This window comes from Hyla sarda, chromosome 5 (assembly GCF_029499605.1).
Source record: "Hyla sarda isolate aHylSar1 chromosome 5, aHylSar1.hap1, whole genome shotgun sequence".
Lineage (NCBI taxonomy): Eukaryota > Metazoa > Chordata > Amphibia > Anura > Hylidae > Hyla > Hyla sarda.
Genome location: NC_079193.1, coordinates 154005980 through 154028724, shown reverse-complemented (window position 1 = coordinate 154028724; position 22745 = coordinate 154005980). Strand labels below are relative to the sequence as shown.

Sequence of the window (22745 nt, the reverse complement as noted above, 5' to 3'; positions counted from 1 at the left end):
ATATGTTTCACCACTATGCATGGTTTTATCACGGGGGAGCTAGGTAAAATTGTGAAGTGTCAGACATATTGGGCTAAGTCCAACATGTAAGACTCCATTTTGCCTCCGACAAGCCATCTTTGTGTGAAGTGTAAACTGCTTAATTCAAAGATCAGCTTTAAAACACATTAAATGGAGTTGCTTGAAATATGCTGATGCCAATTCCCGGATGTTCCCAATTCTACAATAACAAAAGGCCGATAATGAGAAAGTTTCAAAACAATCTAAAGGTTACAGCCAAATCTCACTTTAAATGAGACCAGGTGGCCGCTATCGTCTAACAAAGCCAAAATATATGACTGTTGTCTACATGGTGGAGATCACACGTCTCATTATATCTGTGTGGTAACTGGTAATTTTCCTGTAGATAGGTACTGCAAAGCGCCATCTGCAGGGGAATTTGCACAGTGCTGTCACCGGGGGGGTCTTCTTTTGTCCCATTTGGGTAGGCCATTTATACCAATTGGTTAAGTCCGTTCCACGGGGTCTACTTGATTGACAGCAAGAGATCATAAAAGCACCTGGGGACAGGAAGTAAAGAGGTTAATGGGAACAGAGGACACCAGAAGATGTCATGAGGTAGTATGCCGTCTCCACCCGCCCCAAGGGGGAGGGGGCACATGCCAAGATGAGGGCCCCGAGAGACCATCCCTGGTGCTGCAGTGTGTCATGGAAAGATATCCAGTAACATTATAGTTACGAATTATGTATTTTCCTCTTTTCTTTGTTCCTATATACAATAACTACTTTGTTACATGCAACTGGTAACAACAAGTTAACTTATTAGATGGTAAGAATCAGAGTTAAGACGTGGATGTCATTATGGCAATTGAAATTGCGAATAGATATATTAAATCTCCATTTAGAGATTGTAGTATGTTTAGTATATAGATCATCCAAATTTCATCTGCATAGAAAGGGGGCATAGCCTACGGGCATCAACATTAGTGCACATTTAGCATAGTTGCTGATCCTTCGCTACCATATTTGTCACAAATAAAAATATATCCACAGAGTTCCTTATAGGAGCTCCTGTCAAACTTAGTACCGCTAGATCATATATATATATATATATATATATATATATGTATATATATATATATATATATATATATATATATGTAGTTCCTCAAAGACAATGCAGCACTACTTCACCACTTGGTCTCAGGTGCCAGTGTCCCGAATCTTGGCATGCGCCCCCCCCCCCCCTTCCGCCTTAGGGCAGGTGGGCATGGCTTACTACCTCATGACATCTTCTGGTGTCCTCTGTTCCCATCAACCACCTTATATGATCTCTTGCTGTCAATCAAGCAGACTCCGTGGTACCGACTTCTTAACCAATCGGTATAAATGGCCTCCCCAAGGACAGAGGAAGACCCTCCCCCCCCCCCTCGGTGACAGCACTGTGGTAATTCCCCTGCAGATGGCGCTTTGCAGTACCTATCTATAGGAAAATTACCAGTGACCACACAGATATAATGAGACGTATGACTTCCACCAGTATGTCAACAACAGTCATATATTTTGGCTTTGTTAGATGATAGCGGCCACCTGGTCTCTAAGATTTGGCTGTAACCTTTAGATTGTTTTGGAACTTTCTCATTATCGTCCTTTTGTTATTGTAGAATTGGGAACATGCGGTAATTGGCATCAGCATATTTCAAGCAACTCCATTTAATGTATTTTACAGCTGATCTTTGAATTAAGCAGTTTACACTTCACACAAAGATGGCTTGTAGAAGGCAAAATGGAGTCTTACATGTTGGACTTAGCCCAATATGTCTGACAGAAGGAAGCTGCACTTTTATCAGCTCTGTTGTACCCTAGAGCCAATCTACTAATTCCACATTCCACCAATGACATAATTGTTTTGTAATAACCAATAAACCAATAACCAATAAACACAAATGCGATTAGCACCAATAAACACTCACAAAACATTCACATTTTCAGTGTTAGACATTTGGCAGTGTTGGATATTTGTGTAGTCTCATTAATTGATGTATGCAATTGTGCAACTTTATTGACAAATATCCCTCATTACAACCAAAGCAGCCTCTACTAGCCCTTTGCAGCATATCTGGGATGAGTTTTTTTGTGATATTAGGTGATGTCAATTAAAATATGTGTCCAAGTACTATCTACACGCTTGCTATTACCCATAAATTTTGAGTGCGGACATTCCACCATGTCAACATAACTTTAAAGAACGTAGTGGGTTTAGTTCTGTGTGGTATTTGAGGTTCTAAATTAAAAAAAAAGGCATCAAACATCCGTGAGTTTGAAAAACTGTTTTTAAAGCATCTCTATGTTGAATTTAATACTACTGATTAATATAATGTTTGATTGATCATCTGCCATGTTATATGTATATCCCTGTATCAAAGATGTTCTTAATGTAGAATCATTAATATAACCAATTATTGTGAAATGACATTACAACTATGTACTGTACAGTTAGTTCAAGGATCTCTATTCCCACTAGCAATGTCCATTATATCAGATATAATTACATGGGCACTGTCACTTTAAAAAACTTTCTTTTTATTCATTTTTTCTAATCTATGTGTCTAACATAGTGGAGAAAAAAAAGAAAAGAAAAAAGAAAATTGCGGCTTGATAAAAGGAAATTGTCCACTATAAAGCCCTGGAAGATTGCATCCCAAAACACAAGGCCAAGATATAAAAATAAATAAATAAATAATAAAAAAAAAGATAAAAGCAAACTGATAGTGTTACACCATTCCCAACATGCCCCCCCAATCAAATGGGGGTGGGGTTTATCAAGGGAGTAAACAAAAAATAAGATGAAGCTCTTGTAACATAAGTTAGATAAGTTATCAGTCCCATCAGAGTCAGTGCAGATGTGAGACCAATGGTGCACAGTGGCAGTGTTTAGGGATCTTTCAGGGCTTTCTAGGGGACAGTTTCTTTCAGGCATGGCAGTGCAGTTTGCATCTAGGGGTATGTAAATCTCGAGTATCAAGTGCCGTTTCTTCTTTCTTGGACACTAAAGGGGTACTCCCCTTTAGAGAAATAAGTGTCTGATAACGAGGGGTCCGATTTCTGCGACCTCCCTTGCTCTGCCTCTCACCTCTGGATGCTGCTTCTATCTGCTGAGTGTGCTCCACAACAGTGGCCTCTACCCTCCAAGACAACCTCCCCGTGCTGAACAGTGAAGGCCCACTCAGCGGAATCGCTGGTTGAGATAGGGTCCGTTCTGGTGATCGCAGGGGGCTGGGTCAAAGAGGTTGGACCACCGCGATCATACACTTATCCTCTAAAAAACGATTTAAGAATAGTTGGTACCTAAAACATTAAAGCTATTACGATGTAACCGTGAAAAAAGTGTACCAAAGACATCAGTCATGAGTATAAAACCTTTTCTAGTATTTATCTTAACCCATTTGGCTGTTGTACTGGTTTGTTGCACTGTACATATCTATATGCTGAGCACCACCACAAGACTCACCTAGGACAGTGTTCACTCTTCAAAGCGTCCGGTGTTAAAGGGAAAGTACACCTAAGTTGAAGTGCCAGACACCACTACTTCTATATTTGTTACTGTATTGGTTGATACTAGCCCCATGCCTTTGGGTCCCAAGGGGCCAATAATTGACTGGATGAATTCTGTTGCAGATTCACCATGGCTCTCACTCCTACACACAGAAAGTGATGAAAAGTGGTGAAATCAACCCTGCCTGCACTGGAGGTCACAGAAGAGGAGAGGACCAGCTTGGAGAGCTGACTAGGGCATCAGGAGGCTAAAGAGGAGCTTTTCAAATGTTGCCACATGTGGGGGCCCTAACTACTGTATGGGTGCAATGTGGGGCTTAACTACTATATGAGGAATATACAAAAGCAGTGTAGGATCCTAACTATTCTATGGGTGCTTAACTACTATGTCGGGTTACAGAGTAGCTTTACTATATGGGGGAAATGTGAGGGCCTAACTACTATGTTGGGCTAGTGTGGGTACCTAACTACTATATGGAGCAGTGTAATACACATAGAGAGTTTGTATAGAAAAGAGGAGGTGCTGAAACAAAGAGACAAAAAATTTTGTCTGCCAGATTATGCAGAGTCGTGGCTGGGGGAGGTCTTCATGCTGGTTGGGTCAGATGAAAAAGAAAACGAAAAGTGAACAACTCTGATCGGAAAAGATGTCCCCTGTGAACTAATACATGTAACTGTATGTGATCACCTATATTGTCTACAGAGCCAGTAAAGTAGGGGAATATTGGTCTGTATATAGTGGATTCTATTCAATAACTGTATAGTGTTATTATCCAGTCTCTGTGTGGTGGTAATGACAGTAGTGGTCATGATGTGGCAGTATTTACAGCTCATGCTGCCCTAGGCACTCGAACTAATTCCTTACCATTAAGGTCCATATCAGGTAGAATTTTTTTTTATGAAGATTTGTTACAAATTTGCAGCAAAAACCGTATGGTAGACACAGATTTTCTTGCAGATTCCCCATGAATCTAATTCATATACACAGAAAGTGGTAAAATCAACAACAGTGTAATGAGCATGGTATGGCTGCAATATATAGGTATATGTCAGCAGCACCTGCATCAAAAGCATTTATGTATTTTTTTACTTAAAGGGACACAAAGTTTTCAGAAAACTCAGATTCCAATTGAGTGGTCAGACCCTAACTGATCACTATAATGGGCTTGGAAAGTCCACGGTATGCTCTCCTGTTATTCTCTCCCAGACTACCAATGCAATTCTATGGGGCTGTCTCGCTCACATATACACAGTGAGGGGAGGGAAGTGTGCGGTATTGCACTTCTATTTCTGATTGTTCTAGTGATCAGCTGGGGTCTGAATACTCCTGTACCTTTTAAGTGCTTTCCCCTTCAACACTGCTGCCCAAGTCACTAGCCATTGGGTGCCTAGCAACAAATACGGCCCTTGTTTGCACTGCTTTATCAAGGTACAAGAGGTAAGGCTCCTTTCACACTATATGTTGCTCTGTTTTAAAGACCCATTACAATGTCCCATTAAGAAAACCCTTAAAAACGTCCGTTACAAAATCCCATTCAAGTCTATGTGATTTTTTGATTATCCGTTATCACCCCTTATAGCTTGTTATGAATAACGGACTTTATATAACTTTTTTGTGACAGGAGAAAAAAGTTACATGCACTAATTTTTCTCCAGTCACAAATAACATCCGTTATTCATAACGGGCTATAACGGGGGATAACGCATAATCAAAAAATCCCATAGACTCGAATGGGATTTTGTAACTGACGTTTAACGGCCATTTTTAAGGGTTTTCTTAACGGGACATTGTAATGGGTCTTTAAAATGGAGCAACATATAGTGTGAAAGGAGCCTTACCTCTTGTACCTTGATAAAGCAGTCCAAACTAGGGCTGTATTTGTTGCTAGGCACCCAATGACTAGTTATTTGGGCAGCAGTGTTGAGTATTCAGACCCCAACTGATCGCTAGAACGAGCAGAAATAGAAGTGCAATACTTTATTGAATTGTCAATGTTTATAGATAGATTCATATCAAACATACAAAGGCAAATATACCATGGTGGGATTTGTTATTGTACAAACTATTTTTGGTCACTGTAGAGAAAAATAAGATTTTTTTTTGTTGTTAGTATATTGTTAGTAAATGAGATGATAATTGTTTAATTATTTAGTATGCACATTGTATTAAATAGGATTAAAGTAACATTCCAAGCACAACTGATATACTTTATGTATATTCCTGCACTGGAGAATCCCTGTGTCATGGACCACCCCTAGGTTGGTACTAGATCAAGGTGGGTAGGAATTTTTAGATGTATGTGTTTTTATACTATAAAGATTATATAAAAAGATTCCTAAAAAGTATTATTATACTCTTGTACAATATACATTTGGGTTATGTGGCTGATATTTAACATGGTATTACATGGGACAATACAGCTACAGATTGCAGGCAAGTGGATGAGATTTCATAAATACAGTGGGCACAACATGCACAGAACATTAAAGGGGTACTCCGTCCCTAGACATCTTATCCCCTATCCAAAGGATAGGGGATAAGGTGTTTGATAGCGGGGGGTCCTGCCACTGGGGACTCCCCCCATCTTGGCTGCGGCACCTCAGACATCCAGTGCAGGGAGCGAACTTTGCTCTTGCCAGATGACTGGCGATGCAGGGCAGAGGCTGGTGACGTCAAGGCCATGCCCCCTCAATGCAAGTCTATGGGAGGGGGCGTGACGGTCGCCATGCCCCCTCCCATAGACTTGCATTTAGGGGGCGTGGCCGTGACGTCATGAGCCTCCAGCGCTGCACCCAACGCTCTAAACAAACACTGGGTGCAGCAGGGAGATCGCGGGGGTCCTCAGCGGCAGGACCCCCACGATCAGACATCTTATCCCCTTTCCTTTGGATAGGGGATAAGATGTCTAAGGGTGGAGTACCCCTTTAAGCATTCTGGGTATTTGAAAATCTGCATGTATGTTATGTTGCAGATTTATCGTGGATTTTTTTTTGTTGGATTTCAATGTAGCAGGGGTGAAATCTGCAGTATATTCCGCCTGTTAGATAAATGGGTTTTGCTGAAGACTTATGATGTTTACAGTTAAAGTCCAAAAACATGTTGCAAGATATCTGCTCCCTTTCTCCAAAAATTTTTCAGGCATAAGAGCCTAATGCTGCCTAGTTTGAAGGATATTAATAATGAACTCAGGCTAACCCTCAGGCAAAAACTGAATAGTAAGGGTCAAGCTACTATCTCAGTGCCTTGTTAGCTTGGGGTCCAGTCATCTATGAATCCCAAGGGTTTTCCTAACCTACTTCCACAATACAGAATGCTATCATTACTCTCACAATCTTTTGTATAAAAAATACTGTACTCATCTTACTGGATGCAATATAGAACAGCACGAAGAGCACAAAACCATTGTTCAGGCTTTCTCAATGTACTAAGTAGGTGGATGCTGAGGGGATGAACCCCTGAGATCACTACAAAGTGGTTTCTGACATCATTAGAAAGCTTAAAGGGTCCTGATCACATACCATTTTACAGTATAGCAACAGAAGAAATACATCAATGTACAACATGTGGATGTGCGTAATGTGTTTTTTTTCTTTTCCTAAACTTGTATTACAACAACAAATGCTATGTTCATATCTACACTGTGTCATCCTTTTTGAATGGATCTCATCATCTACATGTTCATATGAGTATAAGGAACATCCGTTCTCTTTGATCCGTTATTGTCATCAAATGGCACTAATTCTAAGGGGATATGAAATGGATGTCAATGGTCTATTATTCAAAATTAATTCATGGCAAGGTCTGTTAAAATAATAGACCATTAACATCAGTTGAAATCCATTTATACAACCGTTTCTATATGTTAATGTCCATTTAACCTTTATTTTTACTATTTACATTTAAGTTAACATATCTGGGCTTATTGCCTGTGTTTTTTTTTTTTTTTTTTCTGAGGATGCTCAGTTGCAATAAAAGATTGTAAAAGATTTCAAAATTAAAAGACACAGGGGGAGGTTGGTTCAGTCATTATAGACTTCAATGTTAAATTTATAATGGATGTGATGATGTCCGTTATGGGAGAAAAATTAGTGCATGCCGGTATTCCATCAAAATGATGGACATTAAATGGAACTAAAGCTAACTGATGCTAGCAGAGAATAAAAATTACCCATTGAACTCAAGGGGGTCCGTTCATTTCAGTTTCTCAGGCTCCTTAACAGATTTGAGGAATCTAATGAAAAACGCTAATGTGAACCCAGCCTTACTTCCATTTTACTGGTGCCAGAACGGATCAGACAAATGGTAAGCAGGCTGTGAAGACAAAGGCAGGTGTGAACTCAGCCTTAAAAAAATAAAGGTAAAAGGGTTGTCCGCTTTTGGCAATTTCTTATGTTTTTAGTTTCCCCTGAAAGAGTGTCCTGCAGCATTAATTGTCTTATTTAAGCATATGTGTCCATACCTACAGGCACATGTTTAGCTGAATAGGAAGAAAAGGCCATTTGTCATAGTTTGCAGCATAAAATAATATTCAAGGCTTTTTTTCTGGATAAATATTTATTTTCCATGTTATTTCACTATACTCTGTTATTCTGTTACATTTGCTCATGCAATAAAAATGGATGCCTTGTTTAGAAATGAGATGGTACTGTTGATACGATCAGTCCATAAGGCCAGTAGTGGGCTATGGGGCATTCCATTATGAATGGTTAGTGGATTTATAATGGAATGGCATGGATGGGATTTATAATCATAAAAACACACTGACCTTAACACTACACAGGTGCAGCAGCATAATGACCCGCCAACTGCAAGCACATCAATTCCTAGAGAAAAGTCCAATGAGATTAACTCAGCAATAGTCCCAATACATGAAACATAATACATGATACTTTAACAGAAAATAGCCATGTACTGAAGCCATTAGAAGAAAAAAATCCATGTACATCAACAGTCACAGTGTATACATAAGTATAGTTGTTTTATTGTGATTAATCTGAATTAGTGGGTGCACCAGTCATAACCATCTATAGAGCTTGCTTGGTTTAGATAAAAAATGGTTAAAAGCAAAGCTTTGCACATATAACTGACCAAAGAATGATGTTACCATCACATCTGCTGTGTCCTGGAGTAGAATGTTTCTTTCCCAGAACCAGCACCTTTACTAGTATCAGGCTTTCTCTCATATTGAAGCTTAGTGGTTTAATACCAGACAGCATTATTACTAAACCCGGAATACGAGGCACAGCCAAAGGACAAGAAAACAAAGAATATTACTTACACAGTATGCTTATATTATTTATAAGATTTTGGCAGAAATGTATGTGAAATCTTTCAATAATTAACCAATGGGAGCTGAATAAATCGGCAGGGTATGTGTGATGGAAAAACTTATAAGGAAATATTTTTTTTAAAGGTTTTCCTTTAAAGGGGTAAAAAAGGAAAAAAAAATCGTGTCAACTGGTCCAGAAAGTTAAACAGATTTGGAAATTAGTTCTATTAAAAAATCTTAATCCTTCCAGTACTTATCAGCTGCTGTATGCTGCAGAGGAAGTTGTGTAGTTCTTTCCAGTCTGAACACAGTGCTCTCTGCTGACACCTCTGTCCTTGTCAGGAACTGACCAGAGCAGGAGCAAATCCCCATAGCAAACCTCTCCTGCTCCGGACAGTTCCTGACATGGACAGAGGTGTCAGCAGATAGCACTGTGGTAGGACAGAAAAGACATTCCTCTGTAGTATACAGCAGCTGATAAGTACTGGAAAGATTAAGATTTTTAATAGAAGTTATTTACAAATCTGTTTAACTTTCTGGCACCAGTTGATTTGAAAAAAAAAATGTTTCCACTAGTGTACCCCTTTAAATATGTTTTTTGCTCCAATTGTTTCTTTTACATTACTGTCACAAGTTATCAATACGCAAATTTAATGCTGAAACTAAAAATATTACCCAGTGAATACTATGATGGCAATATTAGAAGATATTAAATGGTATAAACAATGATAACTTAATTGTGGACTCTCCTTCCTAGAATGGCGACGGAATCCTAACCACACATTCATTGTTACTATTGACCTTTACAGATCCTGAATTTTGCCTCAAGATTTGAAATTATGGTCCCTGGGTTGTTTCTGTTTAGCAAATAAAAAACACACAAGGTAAATAAGCTAAAAAAAAATTGCCTAATTGACCTGTATATATCATACATTTATGGCTGTGTTTGGGTATTTGATTATTATTTATTTATACATTTTTTGGTTGCATTCTGCATATGGACATAAGTAAAAAGTTTCTGACAAATAAAATAAATGTATAATAGCCCTTATGCAACTGTATGCTATATATATGATTAAAAAAGTATACCACTTAGTTTATTATTTATTTATGGATCATATTCCCGTTGTATTGTCCTTGTAGCTGACTACTGTTTTCTCCATACACAGAACTCTGTATAATGATGTATATTATGAACATGTCCTCAGATAAGGGTGCAGTCACACCACGGTTTGTTAATACGGTCACCAGATCCGGCCACCGGAGTATATCATGGTTTTAAGTCTGGCCTGGTGACCGTATTAACAAACCATGGTGTGACTGCACCCTTATCTGAGGACATGTTTATAGTATACACTGTGAGATGCTGGATCCCTACTGGTCTGTAACCAGTTTCTATATGTTCAGCCTTTGGACATGGATTTTTAACCCCTTAACGACTTTGGATGTAAATGTGCGTCCTAGTGCGGTGGTACTTAACGCACAAGGATGTACATTTACATCCTTTACATGACACGAGAATCAGACCGATGCTCACATCATGCACGGCAGGTCGTGGCCAGGTACCCGCCGGTAATGGTAGACATCAGCGATAGCGCTGATGTCCACCATTAACCCCTCAGATGATGTGATCAATACTGATCACGCCATCTGCGGCAGTCTCCTCACCTGCTTCCCACTGTCATCCTGGTGTCTTCTGCTCTGGTCTGCAATCGAGTAGACCAGAGCAGTAGATAGCAGATAATGCTGTTCAGTGCTATGCATAGCACTTAACAGTATTAGCAACCAAGTGATTGCTATAAATAGTCCCCTATGTAGACTATATAAGTGTAATAAAAGTAGAAAAAAAAATTTAAAAAAATGTGCCTTTCCACCAACAAAAAAAAGTAGAAAAAAACCTTTCTGGTATCGCCGCATGCATAAATGTCCAAACTATTGAAATATAATGTTAATGATCCTGTATGGTGAATAGTGTTGCTCGCGAATATTCGCAATTCGAATATTACTCGCGAATATCGCATATTCGCGAATCCGCGAATTTCGCGAATATAGCGCTATATATTCGTAATTACGGATATTCGTTTTTTTTTTTTTTTTCTCTTCACAGTACACATCACAGTGATCACCCCTCCCTGCTTCCAGCTTGCGTGGTGTAAAGAAGTCTGTAATACTACTGTGTGAGACTGGCGTGCGAAAATTCGCATATGCGACTTTTCGCATATGCGAATTTTCGCATATGCTAATTTTGTATATGCTAATATTCACATATGTTAATTTTCGCATACGCGAATATTCGCATATGCGAAAATAAAACGATAATATAACGAATATGCGAATATTGGCGAATATATGGCGAATATTCGTCCATATATTCGCGAATATTCGCGAATTCGAATATGGCCTATGCCGCTCAACACTAATGGTGAACGGCATAAACGTAAACAAATAAAAATGGTCAGAAATTGCTGCATTTTGGTTACATCACATCCCAGAAAACTTTTATAAAGAGTGATCAAAAAGTCATGTATACGCGAAAGTGGTACCAAAAAAAACTACATATAATGGCACAAAAAATGAGCCCTCATACAGCCCTGTATACAAAATAATGAGAAATAGGGTGACTTAAAACATAACAATTTTGTTTAAAAAAGTTTGAGATTTTTTTAAATTGGTACAATAATAACAATCACTTTAATCGTATTGACCCACAAAATATATATATATAACATGTCATTTTTATTGTTAAGTGCACTGGCCAAAAACGAAAACCTGCAAAATTTTTTGGTTGCGTCGTACATTTTATGGTAAAATAAAAGGTGTCATTACAAACTACAGTCACGCAAGTATTGGTCATGCAAAAAACAAGCCCTCATATTGGTCTGTGGATGGTAAAATAAGGTGAGGAGGAAAGAACAAAAATGCAAAAATGAAGCTGGCTTAGTTCTTAAGGTCCAAATGGGCTTAGTCCTTAAAGGGGTACTCCGCCCCAGGACATCTTATCCCCTATCCAAAGGATAGGGGATAAGATGTCGGATCGCGGGTGTCGCGCCGCTGGGGACCCCCCGGATCTCAGCTGCAGCACCCCGCTGTCATTACTGCACAGAGCAAACTCGCTCTGTGCGTAATGACAGGCGATACAGGGCCCGGAGCATCGTGACATCACGGCTCTGCCCCCTCGTGATATCATGGCCCGCCCCTCAATACAAGTCTATGGAAGGGGGCGTGGCGGCTGCCGCGCCCCCTCCCATAGACTTGTATTGAGGGGACGGGCCGTGACATCACGAGGGGCGCAGCCGTGATGTCACCATGCTCCGGCCCCTGTATTGCCTGTCAGTACGCACTGTGCAGTAATGACAACGGGGTGCTGCAACTGAGAGCTGGATAGGGGAGAAGATGTCCTGGGGCGGAGTACCCCTTTAAGGGGTTAAAGACTGGCAAAAGGGTTTACTTTACAGCATACATTGCAAGGAGATGTCCTGACTCCCCCAACCTGAGCAGATGATGGGGAAAAGAAGGAATGGCATTCTGCCAAATTCAGACGGGAGATAAGCTGCAGCCAGAAGAGACTGCTTATTCCCCTCTTGCATTTATAATGAGAAGCAGGAAGGAATGGCGGCCTAACAGAGAGATGTCAGCTGTTTGTTGACCGTCTCTAAATAGCAACATTTCTAAATGGACTCATAGGACACACAAATAAAATCACACCTATTAAAAAAAATTGAAATTGTAATTTATGTATAAATACTTGGGTGGTTTAATACTTGATATTATTAAGAAAGGCTAAAGCTATTGTTCTAATAATGCAAACTATGTTTAAATCACACATAGTATAGACTTTGTGTTGCTGTCATGGAAACAAGCAATCTATACTTTTATGTATTTCTCATCATATGTGTTCACTAGTGTATGTTTTGTTCTACAAATTAATATATATATGTATAATTAATAAGTATAGTCTTAGAATCTAAATATCCAAAACAGGATATGATTCTAAATAATTCAGAAATATGTCTAGTGGCATACTTCAATTACAGTAACATATTTCTCCTACAGCTTCTGTAGTATTATTCCAGCCTTTCGCCACCAATCGTTGAAGCTACAAAGCTTTGATATCTTACCTTTTATGTATAAAGAATACCTTGAGGTTCCCTATCTGTGCTCTGAGAGATAATGTTCCAGTGTACACCATGGGACACATCTGAAGTACCAGCAACCCATTGCTTACAAGAGACAAACTGGGAGTAGATAACGCCTTTTATTTTAGAGCAAGCCAAGTGACAGCAAGATACCAAGGGGATGCTAACCCTTTCATAAAAAATCCTTCAGGACTTGCAGAACAAGGAAATATGTAGTGGCACTACAGTACGGTATTACTATATAATAAGGTAATAAACCTAAGAGAAATATATTAATATAACTACAAAACTAGACTAAAGTGTCAAAAAAAAAAACTTTGCAGTCATATGTTTATATACAGTGCATTTTAAAAGTCTTCAGTCCTTTTAACTTTTTCTCAACTTTGTTATTTTCCGGCTAAATGAAAAAGAATGAAATGAAAAAAATCCCCATAATGACAAAGTGAATTTTTTTTTTTATAAATCTTTGTTAATTTATTAAAAAGGAAGAACTTACTCACATGAGTCAGAAGATCCACTGGAGTCCTCAGGAAGATCGGACATCAGCCGTTGGCGCCCTGGCTAAACATTATATATAAAAGGACAAAGATATGAAGTAGTAGAGCCCTGATGTAGATGGCTGGACCCTCAAAACACATTGTTCATACTTTAGCCTTTAAAGGGGTTATCCAGGAATAAAAAAAACTGAGATAATTTCGCTCAAAGACCGCTTCCTGTCTGTCTCCAGGTTGGGTGCGGTCCTGCAGCTCAGTTCCATTGAAGTAAATGGGGCCAAGTTGTAATACCACACCCAAAGTGGAGACAGACAGGGAGTGGTCTTTGAAATAAATTAGGCCTGTTTTTTTTTATTCCTGGATAACCCCTTTAATAAAACTTTTTTATATCTTATACATTGTCTGTATATTCAGTCCTTTATATAATAACTTCTATCCAGAAGAGCAGCCCGCTGACATCCAATCTTCCTGTGGACTCCTATGGAACTAATGACTCATCCAAGGTTTTCCCAAGGGTCTTCTTCTTCCTCTGTGCTTACTACCTCATTGTCTTGAGTTGCAGATGAACGAGGGCTGCTCCAGGCTCTTTATGTGTATATATATATATATATATATATATATATATATACATACTCTATATACACCACTGGATGCAAAGCACAAGGTGGTGTTGTGTACATAGCGCAACCACAAAAGGTAAGTGTACATATAACTCACCTTTACATTTGCTGCCTAAATTAATGATAACAGCATTAAGAGTACCTTTCTGTTGTTCCTTTTTTTTTATAGATCTCGTGGATTTAAAATATTACATTGAGATACATATTCTACCCTTTTCCCAGTACATAGTTGAAGCACCTTTGATCACGATTACAGCTTTCAGCCTGTTAGAGTTTGATGCCACAAGGTTTGCACCTGGATTTGGGGATTCAGGTTGGATGGGGACCATCGATGGAGAGTAATTTTTAGGTCTCCCCAGAAATGTGTAATTGAGATAAAGTCAGAGCTCTGGCTAGGCCACTCAGGGGTATTCAGAGTTGTCCCTATGCCATTCTTGTGTTGTTTTGGATGTGTGCTTAGGGTCCATGCTTAGTCAAACTGCAAACAATTGGCCAAGTCTAAGGTGCAGAGTACTCTGGTTCAGATTTTCATTAATAATATCACTGTACTTTGCTCCATTCAGCTTTCCCTCAACTCTGACCAGTCTTCATGCCCTAGCCTCTGAAAAACACCTTCACAGCATAATGCTGCCACTACCATGCTTAAAGGAGTGTTGTAACGCCCCAAATAATAGCACCATAAGACAGGTTGTGTTCCTACCGGTCAATCGAGGTGCTTCTTGTTCAATTTGGTCTGGCCGTTCTCCCACTGCAGCCCGCCGTCCATCCCGGTACTTCTGGGTTCTGTACGTGTGCCTGTGGTGTCAGGAATGACATTACCCATCAGGCCTTGCTGCAGTCTGACAGCTCACAAGCCCTCCCTCTTCTCACTTCCTACCCCATACCTAATAATGTAGTTGGTGGTTTTCTATATAAAACTTTTAAAACCAAGCTCAATGCGGGAAAGAAAGTTTTGGTTGCACTACTCCTTTAACTGCAGGGATGGTATTGGGCAGGTATTGGGCAGGCATGACACCAAAAATTTAGGCCAGAAAGGTGAATCTTGGTTTCACCAGACCAGAGAATCTTGTTTCTCACAGTATGAAAGTCCATAAGATGCTTTTTTGCAATCTGGGGGCAGACTTTAATGTGATTTTTTTTTAACCGAGGGGAAACTTCTTTATGGTCACTCTGCCATAAAGGCCACATTGGTAGAGAGCTGCATTAATGAGTGGCCTTGTAAAAATGTCTCCTATCTGCACCTATCTGAATTTACCACAAGTGACTCCAATCAAGATGTAGAAACATCTTAAAGATGATCAAGAGAAATGGGAGGGTTCCGAGCTACATTTCAGGTGCCATAGCATAGAGTACTTATGCCCATGCAAAAGTTTTTTTTTTTTTCTTTTTTAATAAATTAGCAAAAGTTTCAAACATTCTGTTTCTGCTGTTATGGGGTATTAAGAAGTCCAGTGGCTTTGCGGACATGCATTCAAGGAATTCTCCATCAGACCATGTACTGTATGTATGCTGGTATTCTGTAGAAGAATTGCTTCTAAGGTAGAATATATGTAGTCCAACAGAGCCTGTACAGCTGGGCACGGAGGTCGTTTAATGTCTATGCTATGCCATAAGGCTCCATGTAACGCCATGTGCATAAATACAAACAATTCCTTATGTCTTAGGACTTTTGCAGGACTATTTTGTTGATTGCCTATCCTAAGAAGAGATTGGTGGGAGCTAGTGTACAACTCCTGGCACCCCTGCCGTATAGCATGGCACTGTAGGTACAGCAACATACGTTTGGTAGTGGCTGTGCCATGTATTGCACAAAGTCCCATTCAGAAAATTTTTTGTATACATACAAGGTTCAGTCATTCTCAGTATGGAGGGGACCTCTCAATCAACAGGACAGCAGAGGTGCTTGGAGTATGACTCCTACCAATGTGATATTGATGGCATATCTTATGAAAAGGCCATTAATATTGTAATCCTTTAATGTATATGTGCTGTGCACACCCCCTACTCATGATCTGTATATAATGAATAGCAATGAAGCAAAAAATGTAAACTATATTAGCTTCATATAAACCTCATGGAACAGCTTTCTAGTGCAATCTGCCCCTAACACAATAGCGACTTTGGCAATATGGAGTTACTGTTTACAGTTGTTTTTATAAAGTGAGACAAGAAGCAGTTTTATCTGATAATAAGCATGCTTTGGAAATACATGGCTGACTGAAATGAAATGCGGGGTCTCTGCCAGCTTTCTTGCAGAGAACATTATCCTATTTTGCTAGGCCTGATCCAAGGAAAGTATTGGCTAATATGAAATGAAGCTTCACAAACCGACATTAAAGATCACAGACTCCAAATCTGTAATGGAATGACCATAATGAAAAAGATTCTTTATCTGGTGAATTGTCAAAATAATTACAGCTATTGTGTTTCCTTTAATTCAGTTGTAGGTGTAGCCTAACATACATAGAGAAACAACACCAGTCTAAAACAATGTGCCTGGGTATATGCAAGACTTGTTACAAGCAAGTCTTAGCAATGTTAAAGGGGTACTCCACTGAAAACATCTTATCCCCTATCTTAAGGATAGGGGATAAGATGTTAGATCGCTGGGGTCCTGCTGCTGGGGCCTCCCCCAATCTCTGCTGTGGCACCCCTGTCATTCGGTGCATGGAGCGTACACCTCTCCATGCACGATGACTGGTGATGCCAGCTGCCACGCCCCCCCCCATTCATGTCTATGGGAGGAGGCATGACGGCTATGTACTAGAAGTCACGGCCCCTCCCATAGACATGAATGGAGGGGGTGTGGCGTGACGTTACTGTAGTTGCCCAGTACGGGATGATGTTTCCTCGTACCAGTGTTCCCAGGGCCCCCTGCAATTGTTTCCCCCATGTAAATATGATTTATATTATATTATGTGTTGTATCTTTAATAAATGTACCATGTGATTATTACCCAGGAGGTACTAGTGACCAGCTGACCCCAAAGGTGACCTATGGGCTCCCTGCTAGTCTCTCTCATACAAACCCTTGGTGGAGCTAGCTTTGCTCTCTTGTTATGGAGGTCCAGTGCAGTCAAGTTGCCTTAGTGTGTCCGGAACATTGGAGGCCTTAAAGGGGTACTCCACTCCTAGACATCTAATCCCCTATCCAAAGGATAGGGGATAAGATGTCTGATCACGGGGGTCCCGTCACTGGGGATCCCCGCATTCTACCATGCGGCACCCACCTGTAATGGCTTCCGCTGGAGGCCCTAAAACTAAAACCATCCCGTCCATGGGGACGTAAGATTGTGACATCACGACTTCGCCCCTGTGTGACATCACACCCGCCCCCTCAATGCAAGTCTATGGGAGGGATCCTGTCTGCTTCAATGGGTAGAGTGATCGCTTGGTGGGAGAGATATCAATCTGCAACTAATGCAACAGCTGTGGGCACCCTGATTGAAAACCATAGGTCTTTTGAATGGATGCAGCTCATTTATGTTTCAATGGGTGGGGTGGCTGATGTGTGGGAGGGAGGAAAATGGAATTATGAGATTTGTAGGCAGAAAAGAAAACTCAAAAAGGAAATACCAGTTCACAAAAAGCTAGCCACAGTGTTATGGTAATCTCATAGGGGACTGTAACATGCAATACCTTGATTGCAGACACTGATCAATGCAAAGCCATAGCAGTGTTATCTGTGCTCTGCCGCTCCAGCCTGGATCTCAGGCATGGAGCAGCAGATTGACGATCAGACAGGGGGAGACAAGGTAAGAAGCCTCCCGCTATCCTCTCAGCTTTTCGGGATGCCGCAATTTCACTGCGGCGGTCCCGAACAGTCCTCTGGGCTAACCGGCAACGATTTTCTCCCGTTTTTGATGCTGCGGTCAACTTTGATCGCGGTTTCTAAAAGGTTAATACAGGACATCAGTCATGTGCTTCACATAACGGGAGCTGGCCACAAGCATAATTTTATGTTCGTGGTTGTTAAGGGGTTAAAGGGGTACTTTTTACATTTTTTTTAATCAATTGGTGGCAGAAAGTTAAACAGAATTGTAAATTACTTCTATTAAAAAATCTTAATCCTTCCAGTACTTTTCAGCTGCTGTATGATCTTTTCTTTTTTAATTAATTTTCTGTCTGACCGCAGTGCTCTCTGCTAACACCTCTGTCCATTTAAGGAACTGTCCAAAGAAGGAGCAAATCCCATAAAAAACCTATCCTGCTCTGGACAGTTCCTAAAATGGACAGGGGTGTCAGCAGAGAGCACTGCGGTCAGGCAGAAAGGAAATTCAAAAAGGAAAGAACTTCCTGTGGATCATAACAGCAGCTGATAAATACTGGAAGGATTGCGATTTTTTTAATAGAAGTAATTTACAAATCTGTTTAACTTTCTGGCGCCAGTTGATTAAAAAAAAAAAATTCCAGTGGGGTACCCCTTTAATTGTGATTACAGGTCAAATCACTATTGATTCATGGAAAAATTTCTCTAAAAAACACACTGTCAGTAAGAAAACACATGAAAGCACAGTGAGAACTAACACTAGCCCACTTATGAGTCCAGTTCACCAGGGAGACCTCCAGCACTAGCAACCTGATGGGATGACAAAAGGCAATAATCAAACACCCCAGCTAAATTCAGAGGATTCATGGGAAATGTAGGCTGCACTACAGAACCCACATCACTGTTTATTTGTAAACCAAAATGGAGCAAAAAGAGGTAAGCAAAGGAATCTACAAAAACATCTATATGATACTCTAATAATATCCTATGCTGCACTTTATAAGAAAAAAAGTATAGTAATTCCCAGGTTTTTCGGAACAGCACATCCTCCTCTGCTATTTCAGGAGGCATGGCTGGATCTTGACTGTGAGGTCTATCCCCACCCCCTTAGTGAGCGCCCAGGCCTGTTACATGAAACAACGCTCAGCCAATCACTGGCCGAGGTGAGACATCGCTGCGGCTGGAAATAAGCTGAACACAAATCTCCCCTTGGTAAACTGTAGTATTTTATACTGCATGTAATGGGGTCTGCAGTCCCCCAGTATTTTATACTGGAAATATGCTGATTACAGTTTGACGATCCGTGCCTGGAGGACTGAAGAGCTACAGCGGCTCCACAGGGGAGCAGCGGAAGGTGAGTTAAAGTTTTTTTTTTTGCAGCCTGGGCACAATGGTATAATAAAAACCACCGCTACACCACTCCTTTAAAGAAGTAGTCCGGCGTGCACTTTTCTCATTTTATCCCGTCCGTGCTGCAAAATAAAAGAAAACAAACTTTCTCTTACCTGCCAACGAGCCCCCGGAGCTCCGGTACAGGTGTTCGGTCCCCGGGCTGTATTCTTCTCACTTCCTGTTAGCCCGACACGTCACACGGAGCTTCAGCCTATCACCGGCCGCAGCGATGTCCCGCCTCGGCTGGTGATAGGCTGAAGCTCCGTGTGACGTGCCGGGCTAACAGGAAGTAAGAAGAATACAGCCTGGGGACCAAACACCTGTACCGGAGTGTACCAGAGCAGGTAAGAGAAAGTTTGTTTTCTTTTATTTTGCAGCCCGGACGGGATAAAATGAAAATAGTGCACGCCGAACTATTCCTTTAAGGGAGATTGAGGTGTGTTTACAGAATGCTGCCATGTGTCAAACAATGCCTCAGGTGAATCACTGCAGCAACAGCAGACAGGGAATGAGTGCAGCAGGTTCTGCAACCTCACTCATACGTTAGTATGTTGTAAAATAAGATGTTCTGCAACAGCTCTGGGCGGGGAACTGGCAGGAGTGCTGTGGGAGGGAAGTAGGCAGGATGGAAGAACTGTGATGAAGAGCTGGGGGTAAGCAATGCATTCTGGGAATTGTAGTGCCCAACAACTATTAAACTTGGAAGTACAAGACCCCTTAAACAAATGGATTTTTGTTAGTTTCAGAACAGGGAACATGTGTTTGATTTTGCATTTAAGCCATAGCCTTCCTACAGCAGATTGTGTAGTTATTCCAGGATTTTTTTTTATTTGACTATGCTACAGGGGCTGTAAAGTTAGTGTAGTTCATAATATAGTGTCTGTACCTGTGTGTGATGGTTTTCTCACAATTCTTCTGTGATTTTCACCCCACTATTTATTTTTAACAGCATACAAAATGACTGTTGTCTCAGATTTTTCACAGCTTGCAATGCGGCCGAGACCTGACTCACTAGTCAGCTGATGACAGGGAGCCTGTCTGCTTCAATGGGTGGAGGGATCGCTTGGTGGGAGAGAGATCAATCTGCAATTAATGCAACAGCTGTAGGCACCCTGATTGAAAACCACAGGTTACATAGTTACATAGTTAGTACGGTCAAAAAAAGACATATGTCCATCAAGTTCAACCAGGGAATTAAGGGGTAGGGGTGTGGCGCGATATTGGGGAAGGGATGGGATTTTATATTTCTTCATAAGCATTAATGTTATTTTGTTCCAGGAATGTATCTAATCCTGTTTTAAAGCTGTTAATTGTGTCTGCTGTGACCAGTTCCTGAGGTAGACCGTTCCATAAATTCACAGTCCTCACGGTAAAGAAGGCGTGTCGCCCCTTGAGACTAAACTTTTTCTTCTCCAGACGGAGGGAGTGCCCCCTCGTCCTTTGGGGGGGGGGGGGGTTTAACCTGGAACAGTTTTTCTCCACATTTTTTGTATGGGCCATTAATATACTTATGTACATTTATCATATCCCCCCTTAAACGTCTCTTCTCAAGACTAAACAATTGTAACTCCTTTAATCGCTCCTCATAGCTAAGATGTTCCATGCCCCATATTAGTTTAGTCGCGCGTCTCTGCACCCTTTCCAACTCCGCAGTGTCCCTTTTATGGACAGGTGACCAAAACTGAACAGCATATTCCAGGTGAGGCCGTACCAATGCTTTATAAAGGGGGAGTATTATGTCCCTGTCCCTTGAGTCCATGCCTCTTTTGATACATGACAATATCCTGCCGGCTTTGGAAGCAGCAGCCTGACATTGCATGCTATTCTGTAGTCTGTGATCTACAAGTACACCCAGATCCTTCTCTACCAGTGACTCTGACAGTTTAATCCCCCCTAAGACATACGATGCATGCAGGTTATTAGTACCCAGATGCATAACTTTACATTTATCCACATTGAACCTCATTTGCCAAGTGGATGCCCAGACACTTAGTCTATCCAAGTCAACCTGTAACTTATACACATCCTCTATAGACTGTACCGTGCTACAAAGCTTGGTGTCATCTGCAAAGATAGAAACAGAGCTGTTAATACCATCCTATATATCATTGATAAATAAATTAAACAACAGCGGGCCCAGTACTGAACCTTGGGGAACACCACTAATAACCGGGGACCAATCAGAGTACGAATCATTGACCACCACTCTCTGGGTACGATCCATGAGCCAGTGTTCAATCCAGTTACAAACTAAAATTTACATACCCAAAGACCTTAACTTACCCGTCAGACGTCTATGAGGGACAGTATCAAATGCTTTAGCAAAATCCAGAAACACTATATCCACAGCCATTCCTCTGTCAAGGCTTCTACTCACCTCTTCATAAAAGCAAATTAGATTGGTTTGACAACTTCTATCCTTAGTAAACCCATGCTGGCTATCACTTATAATACAATTATCCCCTATGTATTCCTGTATGTAATCCCTTATAAGTCCTTCAAACAATTTACCCACAATGCACGTTAAACTTACCGTTCTATAGTTTCCTGGGGAAGACCTAGAGCCCTTTTTGAAGATTGGCACCACATTCGCCTTGCGCCAGTCCCTTGGCACAATACCAGACACCAGAGAATCTCTAAATATCATGAACAGGGGTACAGATATTACTGAACTTACCTCTCTAAGAACTCTTGGGTGCAATCCATCTGGCCCTGGAGATTTGCTCACATTTATATCACTTAACTTACCTTGTACCATCTCTAGATTAAGCCAGTTCAGTACATTACATGATGTGTTACCAGCACTGACCTGGCCAATGTCAGCTCCTTTTTCCATAGTGTATATAGAACTAAAGAACCCATTCAGTAGCTCCGCTTTCTCTTGATCGCCTGTGACAACCTCCCCATTATCATTATTAAGGGGTCCTACATGCTCTGTCCTTGGTTTTTTTGCATTTATATATCTAAAAAAATATTTAGGATTAGTTTTGCTTTCTTTGGCCACCTGTCTCTCGTTTTGAATTTTTGCTGTTATTATTACATTTTTATAGATTTTATTAAGCTCTTTGTACTGTTTAAATGTTATAGCTGACCCCTCAGATTTGTATTTTTTGAAGGCTATTTTTTTGTTGTTTATTGCTCTTTTAACATCATTTGTCAGCCATGTAGGATTGAGTTTTAATCGTTTATATTTGTTCCCCTTTGGTATATATTTAGCTGTATAGTTATTTAGAGTTGATTTAAAGATGTCCCATTTACCTTCTGTATCAGTATTTGACAACACCTCCCCCCCAGTCTATGTCCTGTAGTGCAGCTCTCAGCCCAGGGAAATTTGCCTTTTTAAAGTTATATGTTTTTGCCTTCCCCGCCTGTCTTTGTTTTCTACATTTTAAGTCAAAAGTAACTATATTGTGGTCGCTATTACCAAGGTTTTCCCGCACAGTTACATTCTCAACCAGCTCTGCGTTGTTGGAAATGATCAGATCCAACAAGGCATCACTTCTTGTTGGG

At 40.6% G+C, this 22745-nt stretch overlaps 1 protein-coding gene across 3 annotated transcripts in view; it reads right to left on the bottom strand.

Annotated features, from left to right (window-relative positions):
• Positions 1–22745, bottom strand: part of HECW1 (HECT, C2 and WW domain containing E3 ubiquitin protein ligase 1) — a 341519-nt gene that overhangs the window by 223790 nt on the left and 94984 nt on the right. Inside the window, exon 2 of one of the 3 annotated variants that reach the window (XM_056520524.1) lies at positions 8322–8379. The exons of the other annotated variants lie outside the window; for them this stretch is intronic. Coding sequence (XP_056376499.1) covers positions 8322–8348 — 27 coding nt within the window. The 5' untranslated portion in view covers positions 8349–8379. The remainder of the gene's footprint in view (positions 1–8321; positions 8380–22745) is intronic. 3 annotated transcript variants of the gene reach the window in all.